The 16,567-nt window shown below is 52.4% G+C and overlaps 1 protein-coding gene across 1 annotated transcript in view; it reads left to right on the forward strand.

Moving 5' to 3' along the window:
• LOC103269564 (neuron navigator 1-like) overlaps positions 1-16,567 on the forward strand; it is a 97,856-nt gene that overhangs the window by 26,629 nt on the left and 54,660 nt on the right. The window contains exon 5 of the mRNA XM_021717115.1: positions 1-473. Within this exon, the coding sequence (XP_021572790.1) occupies positions 1-473 (473 nt within the window). The remainder of the gene's footprint in view (positions 474-16,567) is intronic.

Here is a 16,567-nt window from a genome sequence, read left to right on the forward strand (position 1 = left end):
GTTCCTCACGGACTCCGAGAAGAAGCTGCAGCTCTACGAGCCCGAGTGGAGCGACGACATGGCCAAGGCGCCCAAGGGCTTGGGCAAGGGGGGGTCCAAGGGCCGCGAGGCTCCGCTGATGTCCAAGACGCTGTCCAAGTCAGAGCACTCGCTCTTCCAGGCCAAGAGCAGCCCGGCGGGCGGCGCCAAGACCCCCTTGGCCCCGCTCGCGCCCAGTCTGGGAAAGCCCAGCCGGATCCCTCGAGGACCCTACGCGGAGGTCAAGCCGCTCAGCAAGGCGCCTGAGGCGGCCGTGAGCGACGACAGCAAATCCGACGACGAGCTGCTCTCCAGCAAGGCCAAGGCGCAGAAGGGCTCCGGGCCGGTGCCCCCGGCCAAGGGCCAGGAAGAGCGCGCCTTCCTCAAGGTGGACCCCGAGCTCGTGGTGACGGTGCTGGGCGACCTGGAGCAGCTGCTCTTCAGCCAGATGCTGGGTGAGTCCCGCCGCCCCGCCCCGCCCCGCCCCTGGCTTTCTCCCGGCCAGCCGCAGGGGAAGGTGTGGGGAAGACGAAGCCCCCTCTCCTGTGCCCTACCCGATAAGCTTTCCTGATCGAGGGTCAGGTTGTGAGGGGGCGTTGCGCCCAGGTGTGCAGAGCTGGCCCGACTCCAGATGCGCAAGGCTGAAGTGTACCTTCTTAAAGACATTACCAGGCGGGAACCCAGGCTCCCCTCCGGCCTGCCTGAGGTGAGGCTGGACAATGGGGTGGGGGTGGGTCACAGAGCCCAGAATCCCAATATGGCAAAACCTGGGGCTGGTGTAGACCTCAGTGTGACATGGTCTGCGATCCACAGGAGCATCCAGCACTGCTAGGGGAGTGTCCGGTGAGAGCCCGGATCTAGAGGACAGATGTGGGAGAGCAGATGTGAGGGCTGGTCGGCCCGGAACACAGCTGGGGCGCCACTTCCTCTGGATCCCGAGTGGAAGCGAGAGTCGGATTTCCCGGGTGTGGGGTTCTGGCAAAGAGAAGCGTCTAGGACCAGGGGGGCAAGCGGGCCGCCAGCTGCGCGCATCCGGGTGCGCGTCCTATACCTCGGCCTCGACCCGGGCTCTGGCCCCAACCGGTTCATCCCCAGGTCTTTCAGGGCGTGTGGAGATGTCTGGGCTTTTGCGCCGAGACTTCTGGTGCACCAGGAAGCCTTTGCCCTTTGGCTAATGGAAGCCGAGCAGGCGGGAAGGGAGGAACAAAGCTTGCTGGGGTGGAGGAAGCGCAGAGCTGCTCCATTGTTCTCCGAGCCTGAAGAGTCCCTGCAAAAAACCCGGAGCGGGCCCCGGAACTGCGTTTCCTTTCCCTAGAGAGCCCCTGCCCTCCGAGAGGGGTGGGTCTGGGATGTGCCGGACGCTGGGCTGCCATGCCTCCGGAGCTGGCGCGAGCCGCGCGGGGGCCACGGGAGGAGGGCGGCGAGGTCTGGGGCCCAGGCACGCTGCCTCGGCTGCGTGGACTTGTTGCGGTGGCTGGGATGTGGGTCCTCTGGCGCCGAGGGACCCGAGCTTCCCTTCCCGGGTACCCGGTAGGCTGCCTGCCCGCTGGGGGCTGGGAAGGGGCGTGTCCGTGCGCATGTGAAGGGGCGGGGCCGAGTGACGGGCTGCGGTCGGAGTGACGAGCTTGGCGGGTGGGGATGGATGGCAGAGCTGGCCTGCAGGCCCTGGAGAAGGCGAAGCTGGAGGAGACCGGTTTGGCCTGCAGCAGTCTTCCCAGGGACCCTGACTCCGGTGTGGGCCAGGATGAGGGTCCTCTGACCGGGGCAAGGATTTGAACCTCCTGAGAACCGATCCTCACGTAGGAGGCCGCAAATGGGCATTGCAGAGGCAATCAGGAGACCCAACAAGGGCAAAAGAGGAAGAGTGGCCTTTTCCTTCTGAGAGCCCCTCCTGAAAGTGGGGATGGTGGTGGGCGAGAAGCTGACTGGGCAGCCTCACTGCAAAGGGAGAGTACTGCTCCTGTGCTCAGTGCTGGGCCCTGTCAGAGGCCCTGCCCTCAAGGAACTTACAGTCTATTGGGGCAAGACAGACAAAGAAAAAAAATTCTAGACATCAAGGAGGGCTATGGAGCAAATGAAACCGGACCTTGTGACAGAGAGGATCTGGAAAGGGGAGGCCTTAGGGACTGAGGAGAGTGGGAGAGGAAGACATTGTGAGAGAGACAGAGGGAGGCAGAGACGACAGAGATGCACGTGGGGAGGGTAAAGGAGTGTCAGGGGCACAGGATAGTGGAGGGTACAGACCCATTTTCAAGGTCAGGGCTTCACCTGTTTGGGATGACTTAGCTGATCTGGGCTCTCTGCAGACCTGGAAGTCCCCACACTGCCCCATAAGCTTTCCCTCTGAAGCCCTCTTAGTTGCTTCTCAAGAGGTGGGGATTACAGAAACCCTGACAAATAGTCCTGAGCTGGCTAGGGAGGAGGGTAGAGGACAGGACAGGAGGAGAAGCTGAGCTATGGTCCCTTATTACTGCTCAGCAGCTAACCCCTTTCAACGTACGCTTAGACAGGGACCTCTCAGCAACCTTGCAGGTGAGCAGAGAACACCTCCACTTCCCAGCGGGGGAAATGCAGGGTCAAAAGGATTGAGGACTTTGAAGTCATCCATGCATTAGTGGTAGAAGGGAGATTCTGCATTTATCTCCTGAGTCCAAAGTCATAGCTCTGCCTAGGATACCTGCTTGAGAAATGGAAGAGTTAGGGCAAAGAGGGGACTGACCAAAGCTGTGTCTGCTGGGCATGGGCCACCAGAGCTGATGTGATGACCCTACAGAGGACCTGAGGGGATCAGCTCTCTGGCAGGGGAAGAGCAGTGGAAATTGCCAAATATGCTGGTCTGTCTCCAGCTGAGAGTGGAGTGTGTGTGTGTGGGGGGGGGCGGTGGTTCTGGCCCTAGAGGGCAGAGCTTGGCATCAAATGGTGGCAGGGAGGGGAGGAGAGGAGATGGTGATCTCCAGGCAAAGCTTTTCTATGTGTGAACAGTGGAGGACAGACTGCTTGGGGGAAGGAGAGGTTAACAACAGAGAGGATCCATCTCCCAGAGCCCATGAAGGTGTTTAGGTGTGAGGACAAGCCCTCAGTGGACAACAGGTTGGTCTCTGGGGAGAATGACTGCCTTAATGTTTCAGGACGGCGACTAAAGACACTGGGTATTTGTTCCCACCTGTGAGACTCAGTGTCTGGTTACACTCACTCTCTCATACCATCCCAGACCAGATCCAAGAAGCTGCCAAGACCCAGTTTCTCAGGAGGGGGTGGAGTGGAAGAAAGGCAGCCCAAAATCAGTCTTTCTCGAATAAAAGGGAAGAATGGAAACCTGATCATCCCCTTCCCAGAAATCAGCTGGGGTCCCAGATGGTCTAGGCAGGCTCCCTGTCCCTTTCCTAGCCTTGGAAGCTGCCAAGTTACTAGGGTCCCGTTGGGAAACCCTAGAAACTTGGAAGACTGAGGCGCCAATTCCAGGAATCAGATGCCTTTGGATCCTGGCCCAGTAGTCACATCAAGCAGTTTGGCTCCCAGAGGAAAGACTACCAGGCCCTTGGCCTGGGTCTGGGGCTAAACTGGAGACTGCATTTCTGGGTTTCCTGTCTAGGAGTCCTAAGCTTTGTAACCTCCTTTGGGACTCAATTTCCCCATTTTTGAGTGGAAGAGACTCTCCTGTGTCTCATCCTTACTCCACAGGATGGGAAGGGCGGGTGCAGATTAAGGTAATCAGACCTTGCAAATGTTCCAGGTGGCTTAAAGAGAACCTATATTAGGCCGGGCTTGGTGGCTCAGCATGTAATCCTATGCTTTGGGAGGCAGAGATGAGTGAATTGCCTGAGCCCGCAGGTTTGAGACCCACCTGGGCATCTTGGTGAGCCCTCATCTCTACAATAAATCAAAAAATTTAGCCAGGCATGGTAGTACGCGCCTGTGGTTCCAGCTACTTGGAAGGCTGAGACCGAAAGATTGCCGGAGCCCAGCGGGTCGAGGCTATGGTGGGCGGGGGCGTGCCACTGCACTCCAGTCTGGGCGACAGAGCGAGACTCCAACTCAAAAACAAAAACAAAAACGAAAAAATAAAACAAGAGAACCTATATTAATACAGAGCAATTAAATACAGATGCACCTTAATTTACTATTGGGTTATATCCTGTTAAACCCATCATAAGTTTAAAATATCGTAAGTTAAAAATGTATTCAATGGCAGGGTGCAGTGGCTCATGGCTATAATCCCGGCACTTTGGGAGGCCGAGATGAGAGGATTGCCGGAGCCTATGGGTTCGAGACCAACCTGGGCAACATGGTGAGACCTCATCTCTACAATAAATAAAAAAATTAGGCAGGCTTGGTGGCACATGCCTGTAGTCCCAGCTACTTGGAAGGCTGAGGCAGAAGAATCACCTGAGCCCAGCAGGTCAAGGCTGTGATAGCCGTGAGTGTGCCACTGCACTCCAGCCTGAGTGACAGAGTGAGACTCTGACTAAATAAAAATATGTATTCAATACACCTCACCTACAAACTTCATAGCCTAGCCTAACCACTTTTTTTTTTTGAGTTGGAGTCTCACTCTGTAGCCCAGACTGGAGTGCAGTGGCCGCTCCCGGCCACTGCAGCCTTGACCTGCTGGGCGCTGGCGATCCTTCCGCCTCAGCCTTCCAAGTGGCTGGAACTACAGGCGCGCGCTACCACGCCCGGCTAATTTTTGATTTATTGTAGAGATGAGGTCTCGCCAAGTTGCCCAGGCGGGTCTCGAACCCGCGGGCTCAGGCAATCCACTCACCTCAGCCTCCCAAAGGCGCGGTAGTACAGGCTGAGCCACCAAACCCGGCTTAGCCTAACCTATCTTAAATGGACTTAGAACAATTAATATTATGCAAAATCATCTAACACAAAGCCTATTTTACAATAAAGTGTTGGCTATCTCTGTAATTTATTGAATACTGTACTGAAAATGAAAAACAGAATGGTTGCGTGGGTATTCCACGTAGTTTCTACTGAATGTATATCACTTTCACATGATAGTAAAAGTTGAAAAATCAGAAATCGAATCATCATAAGTCAGGGTCCCTCTGTACTACAGTAACTTCCTAAACCACACATTCTTCCTACCTCATTAACCATTGGCCGAAGGATCCCAAAGCAAAATTATTCCGTTGACTCCCCAAATGGTTAGATTTCTCCATTTAGTCTTCCAGGAAAAGGGATCAAAGTAGGACAGCTAAGACTGCCCAAGGTCAGGGTGTAAAACAACCCAAGAACCTGGAGTTCCTAGTCCCATTTCCTCCAGGAAGGTGTCTGGACCCACACAGGGGTTGCCATGACAACAGTTAGGCCCTCAGAAGCGCAGGCCAAACAAACGAGGAAGAAAGGCAGGAAGCCAATTGGTTGTTGTGGGTTTTTTTGTGCGATGGAAGGGGGTTACTCCAGAGAATATGCTCTGGGATGCTTTGAGCAGCAGGGGATAGAAATTACTTCACAAACACCCTTTTTCCTTTTTGTTCAGTGCATTGAGGGGTGGGGGTGGGTACAGGAGATACCATGAATTCTCCAGAGAACTGCTGCCCAGAACAGATAGGTGATACCTGCTTATCCAGCACCCCCATGTCAGAGACTCCACACCCACAGCCACTCCTGATTCCCTCCAGGGGATTCTGAGGCCTAGCAGGAGAGTGAGAACAAAGCTCACTTCTGCCTTTCCCCTGGGCAGCAGCAATAGTGCTGGAACATGCCTGTGGCATCCCAGACTGAAGGAAGGGCTATGGCAAGAGTTGGGGCCTACAGGTGAGTGGTATGCATGCAGGTGAGAGGAATGGACGTAAAACCCTTGAGCTGTGAGGCCTCTTGCCTGTCTCAAGGTTAGCACTGAGGAGCACTTTCTTTTCTCATCACGTTCAGAATGTTTGCTTCCAGGGCTAGGCTTGGACTCCTACCCAGGCCCTGCTCCTCTCTTGTGGGCATTGCTTTGCTCAGATAGCGGCAGCCAAAGCTGTTCTCGTGGGGCAGCCCACAGCTCTGCTTCTGAGAGTGACACGTGGATGGATGCGTAGGTCTCGGGGCAGTTCCTCTGCTCTGGGGAGAAGATGCAGATGGAGCAGAAGTAACCAGAGAAGCTCTGGCTCCCTGAAGCATAAACTAACCCAGGGAGGTGCCCTTTACCATCCTTAACTAGTGGCTCCAGCCTGAGGCCACAGGCCTCTTGCAGACCCTGACTGCATGGGTAATTGGACCAAGTCACTGGGGTGTTTCCTGACGCTTCCCTCTTTTTCCATCCCTCCCTACTTTGCCCGCCCAGTCTGATACTGTAGCTACAGCTGCCCACAGCTGCCCACCTCCTACGACCTGCTCCTGCCCCAGATCCCTCCTTTTTCGCTGACCTCCAATCTTGCCCTCTTCTGCCGCTATCCCTCTGCACGCACACACCGCACTTCAAGAACTCTGACCTCAAGGGCTGAAGGTGCAGGCTGCTTCATAGGGCTTAAGGGGAGCCAGTGCTGCATTGACCAGGCTGAGCAGAGCCCCTAGGGTCCACAACTGCAGCGCAGCAACCTGCCCCTTCACCATCTCTGCAGCACGCTGCAGTGTCTCCCTGAATTGTGGGGGAGGGGGTGGAGTGAAGTCCCTTTTTCTCTACAGAGCTGTCCACCTCCTTCACCCTTCTCTGGAATCTCATAGAACTCCAGAATGGAAATAATCTAGTTAGGCCACCCACCTAAAGCCAAAATTAATCCCTCTATAGCATTATAGGCAGGTGGGTGTTCTGTTTACACACTCCTAGTGACAGAGGGCTCACCACCTTATTTTCCTAGAAAGCACTTATTATTAGAAAGATCTCTCTTCTGTTGATCCAAGATTCTGTCTTCTGTGAATTTCCACCTGTGGGTCCAGATTTGCTCTCTGGATCCTTGTAGATGAAGCCAGCTTGCCTTGTACAGACTCTTCTTTCTTATATGTGAGGTCAAGCACCTATCCATGCTCATTTCATCTTTTGTCCCTTCACTTCCTCCTTCCATTTTTCTTACATTTGGCTTTTCTTTTGGAACAATACCTGGTAGGAGGAGAATGAGCACAGAACCCTTGAACTGACCAGTTCACCCTGATTCCCAGACCCAGTGGAGCCCAGCTCCCCACCTGGACCCTACCCCCACTCTTCATAATGTCTGCATCTCACCTGGCTGCGTTTTCTCCTGGCCCAGGCAGGCAGCTCTCCTTCCCAAAGCCTTCTCTCTTTGCCTGGAGAGCCTAGTGCTAGCCATCAGTGGAGGGGAAATGGACGCCACATGTTTCTCATTTACGCTAGCTGACCTCCCCCCACACCCTGTTTGGATTACCCAAATGTGTTTGATGTCCCCGGAGCCTGTAGCTTTCTCTCTCATGCACAGGAAGGGCTGGGGGGCCAGGCCCAGCTCACTGGCCCTGCGTGGGCAGGCTCCCTCTGATAGGAGCCCACGGAACTGCTGGGTCAGCCTTCGAGGCAGACACCACCTCCCACACCCTCTCCCACGCTGCCTGGGACTGGGCCTTCTGTAGGAAGCAGGACCAGTGCCTCCTGGGTTCAGCTCTACATTGTTCCATGAATACAGGTCTCTTCTTTCTTCTGACCAACAGAGATTGGGGGTAGAAAGGGAAGATGTCCCAGGAACTATTTCTGTCTTCCAGCTGGAGGCTGAGGGAGGAACAGAGTTGTGCCTAGGGCGTGACCAGCATGGCTGTCCATCTGGGCACAGCAGCGTGTGCCTGGGATAAGCGGGGTGGCCTACAGTGCTTTTCATCTTTTATAAGCACCTTTTTTTCTAAGACTTTATGCCTCTGGCATTTGGAGGGTCATCCCGCAGGGGTGAAACTCCTATTGGAGAATGAGGACCTACTGGGAGTCTCCCCCGACTCCTAAAGCCCATTCTGTGCTTAGGTGGGGATGGGAGATTGTAGGGTACAGCCCATCTGCAGGTGACAGGTTCACCCTAAAAGTTCTGGCTCCAGAAGATTCCAGGCTCTCGCTGCCAGCACTGTTGTATATCATGTGTTTGACACACAATTCTCCAACTTTGCTCCAGCCAAACCTCAGCAAGGCAACCAGGGATCGGCAGGGACTGGGCTTTGGCCTGAGTCATTCTGGAATCTATTTTAGACATCTCAATGACACATTTCAGGGCCAGTGGAGAGGGTGGTTTCTCCATAGTCTTCTAATTTCTGGGCGGCAGCACTCACTCTGAGTTTCTCAGAGTGTCATAAGTTCTAAGCATTTCCAAGGGAAACCAGTGTTGTAAACTCTGACCTTGACCGAGTGGGAAGATAGTGGATGTTGAGAGATCAAGACTGGGCAAGTGTGATGAGAGGTATTGGATTAACATGTTGTATGGCACACGGCTTAAATTCCTAGAACTTGGGTGAGGTTGGGTGTCAGGGTGTAAACACAGGTTTGCAGTGAATGGCATGTGTTCACACGGATCACTACATATAAATGCACACTCCCTGGCCTCCAGCACATAGGCACATACTAAAGGTAGATTTGTGTGTGTGTGTGCATGTACGCAAGCAAGTTTAAGAGTGAAATATGACCATGGTGGAACAACTTCCCTTAAACAGACCCCTAGGCAGAGACTGCAGGGGTTCAGACTCCTTGGCTTCTTTCCCAGAAAAGCACTGTAAGTGCTGGTTACCCCTCAGACTCTGAGGACACAGGCTCCCTTTGCCCTTGGTGACCCACTAAACAGACCCTTCCCTTTTGAGGAACCTGGCAGCTACCCAGAAGGCCCTGCCTTCTCTCTGCAGGGTCCTTAAGTTGCCATGAGGCTAGGATTTCAACATGCCCAGACTGAGGAGATGCCTTCTGGAGCCGTGGGACCTGACTCTCCTCGGGGGAAGCAAGAGCTCAAGAATGCAATAATCCAATAATAATTAATAACATTTATCAATCACTTGGTATATGAGAGGCATTGTCCTTGCTCCTTAAATATCGTAAGTCACTTAATGTTCACAATAATCCTGTGATCCTCATACTTACAATGGGGAAATGGAGGCACTGAAAAGCAGGTAATCTGCCCAAAGCCAGTAAAGCAGGTTACTGCTTCCAGAAGCCTCAAGACTCTCCCATACATTGAGTTCGATTCCATTTAATTCAGGAGCAACTTGTAAGCAGTCAGCGTAGGCAAAACAATGTATGGGAGGGTCTTGAGGCTTCTGGAAGCAGGTTATCATAGGGTTTAAGTTCAAATTCTGGCTCTGTTCCTCACCTGCTTTACTGGCTTTGGGCAGATTACCTGCTTTTCAGTGTCTCGGTTTCCCCATTGTGCTCCTGAGACTGACTTGGGGCCCTGCCTGCTGGTTTCTGAACGGCTAGTTGATGAGATAAGAATAATCCACTCTCTCTCCGCTACAAGGCAGAACATAGCATGCAGTAAAAACAAAGGGTGACTGAGGAGGGCAAGGCTACCTGGAACTAGAGTCGGTGTGTAGGGGTCCATGTGAGGCGGGCAGGGATGGGGATGCTCTATAGAAGTGAAGTGAGTTTTGAAAAAAAGGTAGGATTCTGGTAATAGGGATGGAAGAAACTAGAAAAGGAAAGGAGGAGGTAAATATGGGCTTGGTGGAAAGTGGTGAGGAGTCTGCCTGGAGGAGAGTAGAGAAGGAGGTGAAAGAGGGGAGGAGGCCAGAAAGGCAGTTGAGGGGGTCTTGGCTGATCTGAAATGGAGTGCACTGAGACTCGACTGGAGACACTGGGTAGGCATCTGAATGGAGGTAAGCAATCAGGGTTTGCCCCCAGAGGGTTCCCAAAAGAGTGCTGTGCCCACTGGCCCTTGCAGAGGTTGCTGAGATCAGCCAGCCCGAGGCCTCCTAAGGTCTGCATCTGTTTGCTCAAGAGACAGCTACTCATACAGCTCCTGCAGTGTCCACGTGGGATGGACCAGGGGAGAGGATGCCCACGTGACCAGAGACTGTTCTTCAGATTAGCAGCAGCTCTGAGGGAATGAAGGTACCCCTTACTGAACTCCTACCCTAAACTCAAGCCTTCATCTTCCTCTGTTCCTTTGATATGCTACTAGGCTGTTCCAGGTACCATGTCCTGGGTGTTGATTAGGCCCTGTTGCCTTAGGTACAGTGCTCTGCCCTGATCAGGGATCGCTCCTCCACTGCCCCAGCCCTGGGGACGGCTCTGCCCAAGACAGTCCCACAACCCACGGCAAGGCATGAACCAGATTACCTAAAGCAGAACCAAGACACTAAAGCTATTTAGGACTAGACAGTGGAGCTTTTCAATTGCATACTATTCAGAGTCAAGCATAGGTAATATGAGGCCACATTTTGGCTAGTTTACTTGTTCAATCCAGGAAGCCTTCTTGATGGAGCTGGAAGTTGAGGAGCTTTTTAGAGGTTATCGACTTTGTTTGGTTGAAATTAGAAGGCTTAGATTGGGACGGGTGGTTTGGAGCCTTCAGAGCAGATGGTCTCTCAGGGAGTGAGAAGCAGGCTGTTCTGGAATTAGGAGAGCCTGCAGGGGTTGAGGGTTTCCCTTATCCTACGCTTCGTCTTCTTCCTCATTCCTTTGGGATGTCACCTGCTGCCATGCTTGGGTGTTGCCATGGGATCCCTTATTACAAGAGGTAGGATGTTTTGCCATAGAGGATTTGGTTTTGCTCTAGAGTCTAGGTGTCCCTTTGAAGTGTTGTCCTAGAGTGCCATGGGGTGCAGGTACTGCCGGACTGTCTTGTTGTTTTTTTGTTTTTTTTTTTGTTTGTTTGTTTGTTTTTTTGAGTTGGAGTCTCACTCTGTCGCCCAGACTGGAGTGCAGTGGCCGCTCCCGGCCACCGCAGCCTCGACCTGATGGCCTCCGGCGATCCTTCCGCCTCAGCCTTCCAAGTAGCCGGAATTACAGGCATACACTACCACGCCCGGCTGATTTTTTGATTTATTGTAGAGATGAGGTCTTGCTGCCCAGGCGGGTCTCGAACCCGCGGGCTCAGGCAATCCACTCACCTCAGCCTCCCAAAGGCGCAGGATTACAGGCTGAGCCACCGAACCCGGCTCCGGACTGTCTTAATGTTCCCATAAGACCTTGATGGTGATGTGGTATCCAGGTTGATGTTGCTGCAGCCCTCACAGCATGGCCTCCTGTCATCCTGCCCCTGGCTGCAGCACCGGGGAAGGGTGTTACAACAGCCAGGAAGGCAGCAGGCTGCTCCCACTGCCATGGTGGATTGCAGCAGTCACAGGGGAAGACTGCTCTCAGCCTCAGGGACAGGGCTCAGCCCTCTTGCTGCCAACACTCTGCCCCCTGATGGGGTTTGCTTGACAGGCAGTGTGGATAGGCGGTTGTTCCTGCTGTCTTTGTCAAAGAACCCGCTCGTTTCTGGGAGCTCCAGGGCCAGGCCCTCGTGCTTGGCACCCTAGAACTTCCTGAGGTTTCTCAATCCAGCACGTAGCTTTGGGCCTGGCTGCAGGAACTGGGCTCCCTGGAAGTACTCAGTCCCCAAGACTCTAGCCAAGGCCATGAACTCTGAAGATAGGTTAGGCACTTTCAGTCTGAGGCCCTGTGGGGGCCTATTTAACACTCACAGATGTGTCTGAGTCACTGGACATCAGCAGCAATAATGACTAACATTAATTGGGCACTGTTTGCCAGCTGTGTTCGTACTTTGTGTAAACCCATCGTATCCTCACAATGAGATATTATTCTAGGGTCATTTGCAAAATATTCAACAACCAACACACGTCACAGAGCTGGAGGAGTCCTAGGGTCGCCCTGTTAATGCCAGGTGTTAACTCCGTGGTTATTGGATTGTAAGGGTCCCAGAGGAAGGGACCAGGTGACCAGAGCCAGGGCGAGCACAAGGGCTCAAAGAAGCACTTATTTACCTACTGTAAGAGAGTGTTTCATATATATATATTTTTTAACAACCATGGCCCTACTGATACATTCCTGTTTACTGGTAACCCCTCTATTTTACAAGATTTAGAAACGAGGAAGCTTAGGGGAGCCTAAGGGAGGCCAAACAGCTTGCCCAAAGTGGTAAGTCCATGGTAAAGCTGAGATTCAACCAAGGCTTGATTCAGGCTCATACATTTAGCCACTAGATTCCACTGTCGCACAAGTGGCAACTCTGCTCCCCTTGCCCTCTCGATATCCTAGAACCTTTAGGTTGCATCAGTCTTGCAGTGGTCCTGAGAGGCCAGGCCTATAGGGATCGGTTCTCTCCTGCCCTCCTTAGCAATCCTTGAGTGTCAACTGTCTGGCAGGTACCCTGCCTCCCAAGACCCTAACCGTCTAGTGTGGGAAGCAGATCCACAGATGAGTGGTTAGGTTAAAGTGTCATGTCTCCTGCTGGGCAGAGCCACAGAAAGCCTCTTAGGGAAGTCTCCCCAGGTGTGCAGGAAGGAGGAGAGCTGAGGTGGCTGGGATGAGGATGACTAGAATGGTCCAGAAGAATGGGTTTGGAAATGTCAGCCTGGGATAAGCTGTTCTTCTGGGCCCTTCCGATGGGGAATCCTGACTCTGTCACTAACTGCTGATCTTGAATAAGCCACTTAACTGCCTGAGCCTCAGCCTCCCTGTTGGTAAAATAGGGATTAGACTTCCCAGCTCCCAAATCCGGGAGGTTGGGCGAGATGCTGTGTGGGTAAGGACTGGCGCAGAGGCTGGCATGAGTCTGGGGCTGCAGATGTCAGCCCCATCAGCATTTCAGGGTTCGACTTCCCTGTTACTCTCTCTGCTGCTTCCCCTCAGCTCATAGCCCCTGATTTCTAGATTTCAGAGAGCTGTATCTAGGGGGAAGTTAGCTTCCTGGAAGGTTTGAGGACTCATGATATAATATGTACCATTTATTATATGTTATTAACCAGCCACTGTTCTAATCACTTTACATCTATTAATTCATGTAATTGTCACAGCAGCATAGTGAATGAGCTACTATTTTTTTTTTTTTTTTTTTGAGTTGGAGTTTCACTCCGTCGCCCAGACTGGAGTGCAGTCTCCGGCGATCCTTCCGCCTCAGCCTTCCGTGTAGCCAAAATTACAGGCACACGCTACCACGCTCGGCTCATTTTTGATTTATTGTAGAGATGAGGTCTCGCCAAGTTGCCCAGGCGGGTCTCAAACCCACAGGCTCAGGCGGTCCACTCACCTCAGGCTCCCAAAGGTGCGGGATTACAGGCTGAGCCACCGAGCCTGGCTGAGTTACTATTTTTAACCCCATTTCACCAATGAGGAAACTGAAGAGTTTAAGTAACTTCCCCAAGGTCACACAGCCAGAAATTGAAGGAGTTCGAGTATGACCCACAGACAATCTGACTCAAGCAACCCGCTTCATTGGCCACTATGCTATAAGGCCTCTTATCAGTAGCCTTGTAGCATCCCACAGCCATGGCAAACTCTTGTGGGCAACTAAATTATAAATAGGGTGGTACTGCTCTGAGGTCTTTGTAAGAGTTTGGTGGCTTAGTGAGCTGGGAGTCTAATATGTCCCCTTGAGTACTTGCTGCCAGGCTGGGAACTGTTTGTGGGCTCTTTGATGTACTTTCACCACCATCAGTGTTCAGTTCTCCACCCATCCTGGCAGTCCAAAAAAGCCAGCATGTCTCCTACAAAGGACAGGTTGTGCACCAAGATTCTGGTGTCTGCCGTAGACCTGGAGACTGCCTGGAGCAACAGAAAGAGCACTAGCTTTGGAATCATGCATATGAGGGTTCAGAGCAACTCCAGTGCTTACTAGCTGACTGTAGAATGTGGCTTGCATCTACTGTGTGGGGGTTAACTGTGAGAATTAAGTTGAATGAGTATAGAGCACCTGCACACCGCAGATGATCTGTAGAGTTAGTTCATTTCCACCTCTCCTGCAGACCACCACACACCTGTCCTTCCTCATCCTAACCACTGTGGCTCTGCAGACCCTAGAGGCGACCAGTGCTCACAATGGACTTCATTTACAGAATGACTCCAGCCACTGACCCAGCTTCCATTCAGCCCTGAGATGTAGACTCTTAGTTGTACATATATAAGCCCCCTGGAGCCAGCTTAAACAGAAGGGGGAGTTTATTCTCGGACAGAAAACTGTCTCATAGGGCCAGAGCTCAGGGACCAGGCGGGTTTCCCAGGGAAAGGGAACTAAGTTTTCTGAACATCTTCACCAACTCGGCATTCTTGCTTTCTCCTCTGTTTTGCTCCACTTCTGGTCCATCTCCTCTTGGACTACAGACTGACTTCTTCTGTCCCTGTTCATGTGGCCCACCACTGTGTACCTCCTCTGTCTAAGAGATCAGCCCATTCACCAGGGTCAAGGGGAGTGACCTCTCATTGACCATCACAAGGAGAGAAAAAACCACAGTCTCCAGAAGCTGGCTTTGGCAAAGGTTTTAAGGTTATATGTTAGCCCAGTGGTTGCTTAGACTATGATGAAAAGAAAATAGCAGAAACAGTATGAAAAAAGTGGACTGACAATGAGATGTGGAGATTATCAAAGAGTAGCACTTTTTGTTTGAGTTTATTACCCATTCCCAATCCTTAGCCTAGGCCTGGCTCCTGTCTAGATCAGGGTGAAAGCTGGCAATGTCCTCACATCTGGACAGGGATGAGGACTCAGGCCTGATTCAGAGAATACATTTGGCTTGTCTGTCCCCACTCCACTCCAGTTTCTCTGAAACTGTCTACCCTGTTCCCAGGTTCTCCATTGGCCAAGAGCCTCTCTGGTAGTCCTTCAAGTTTCCTCAGGACTGAGGCATGAAATCGGCCCAAGTGGCCTGTTATCACACAGCTGGGAGGACATCTGGGGAGGAACGAGACATCCAGGCTCCTTCCCTTCTCTCATGGGGGAACAGGTGGATGGGCTTGATGCTGACCTGATATTTCCCACAAGCATGGGACTGAGGCTAGGGCTGGGGCCAAGGTGATGGATTGAGGGAAGAGGTCTTTTGGTCTTGCCTTAGGGGACGAGGTGTTTGAGGAAGGATGGGATGAAATTTACCAAAGAGCTTCTAGCCCTGCTTCTGAGCCAAAGGAGCCCAGCCTGGGCCTGGGCCTGGGCAGGAGGTGGATTCCTGCCATTTTCCCACACTCTGCACAGAGATTAGGTTTCCTGTTGAAATTGTATCTTTGGATCACAATCATAAAGTTCCCAGCCTCTTAATTTAAGCTATTTGCAGCAGCTCTGTGTAGCCTAAGTCATTGTCCTTATTCTGTTGGGGTCCTGGGAGGGAAGCCATGGAGTAAGTGGTCAGATGCACAGGGTATAGGGTCAGACAGACCTGAGCTCAAATCCTGGCTCTGTGTTAACTAGTTTTGAGAGCCCAAACCAATAAACCTCTCTAAGCTTCAATTTCCACATCTGTTAAATGGATCAGGTAATATCTATCTCAGAGGATTGCTGTGACGATTAAATGATACAGTGTATGTAACACACTGAGCACAGTGCCTCGCATATGCAAAGCACCCAATAAATCATAGTTTTATATTATTATTTTATTGTTATCTCTCCACTCCACTAGGTGAGTTTGTAGAGGAAGGAGATATGGCCCCTGACTTCAGGGAGGTCTGAGGTGGGAGACATAGGCCTGGTCCTCCAGAGTTCCCTGTTGAGATGGGGAGACTCAACCCTGCACTCAAGGGCCCACCAGTCAGATGGAGGAAACACGGGTCTTGACTCCAGGAGCTCCCATTCTAGTGGGAGAGACAAACCCCTGTGCTCCGAAGACCCAGCCTGTTTGTCCTCAGAGTTCTGCATTTTCCTGGACCCTTCCTCCTGAGCCTTGGCATGCCCTCTGCCTGCCCCCAGCCCACCTGTCTTCTCTCTTCTCCCCTGCAGACAGTCCTGCCACCTCCAGAATGCCCCTTCTTTCTGTGTCCTTGGGCCCTGCCTCAGTTGAGCTCTTATCACATTTAAGTGCACTAGGTGAATGCCTGTGTGTGCCGAGCTTGTTCTCAAGAAGCATCTCCCCCAGGATGCTCGTTCCCTTCCAAGCGCCGCCCAAACTGCAGACACAAAAATTAGACCTGTCAGTTTGCATACTGTCTGCCTTAAATTTGCATTTGATTAAGAAGCACCAGCGTCCTCCCACTCACGCTTCTTCCTTCCCAACCTTCTCCTCTCCACAGTTTGCCCCCCATTCTCCCAGCTCTCTCCCTTTGCCGTGCTCAGGAAATCCTCCCATTGGGCTCCTCTCCATTGCTTCAGCCACTCCCGCAGATCTGCTTGGCATTCTCTGCTTTTTGCCTCCTTTCTGGGGCCAGCTCCGCAGATTTTGCCTGGGTACAGCGTGTTCTCGTCATGCCTCTGACACTGTCAATTCCTGAAACTCACTGACAGGAGTCCAGCAGCTGGCTTAGACGTCAGCTGCCTTTGCTGGGGGCTCGTGGAGATAAGAATGAGCCCTACCCTCTATTTCTTTTTTTTTTGAGTTGGAGTCGCACTCTGTCGCCCAGACTGGAGTGCAGTGGCCGCTCCCGGCCACTGCAGCCTTGACCTGCTGGGCTCCGGCGATCCTTCCAAGTAGCTGGAACTACAAGGCACGCGCTACCACGCTTGGCTAATTTTTTTGATTTATTGTAGAGATGAGGTCTCGCCAAGTTGCCCAGGCAGGG

The sequence above is a fragment of the Carlito syrichta genome, unplaced genomic scaffold (genome assembly GCF_000164805.1).
Source record: "Carlito syrichta isolate Samal-C Ts95f unplaced genomic scaffold, Tarsius_syrichta-2.0.1 Scaffold309294, whole genome shotgun sequence".
Classification (NCBI taxonomy): domain Eukaryota; kingdom Metazoa; phylum Chordata; class Mammalia; order Primates; family Tarsiidae; genus Carlito; species Carlito syrichta.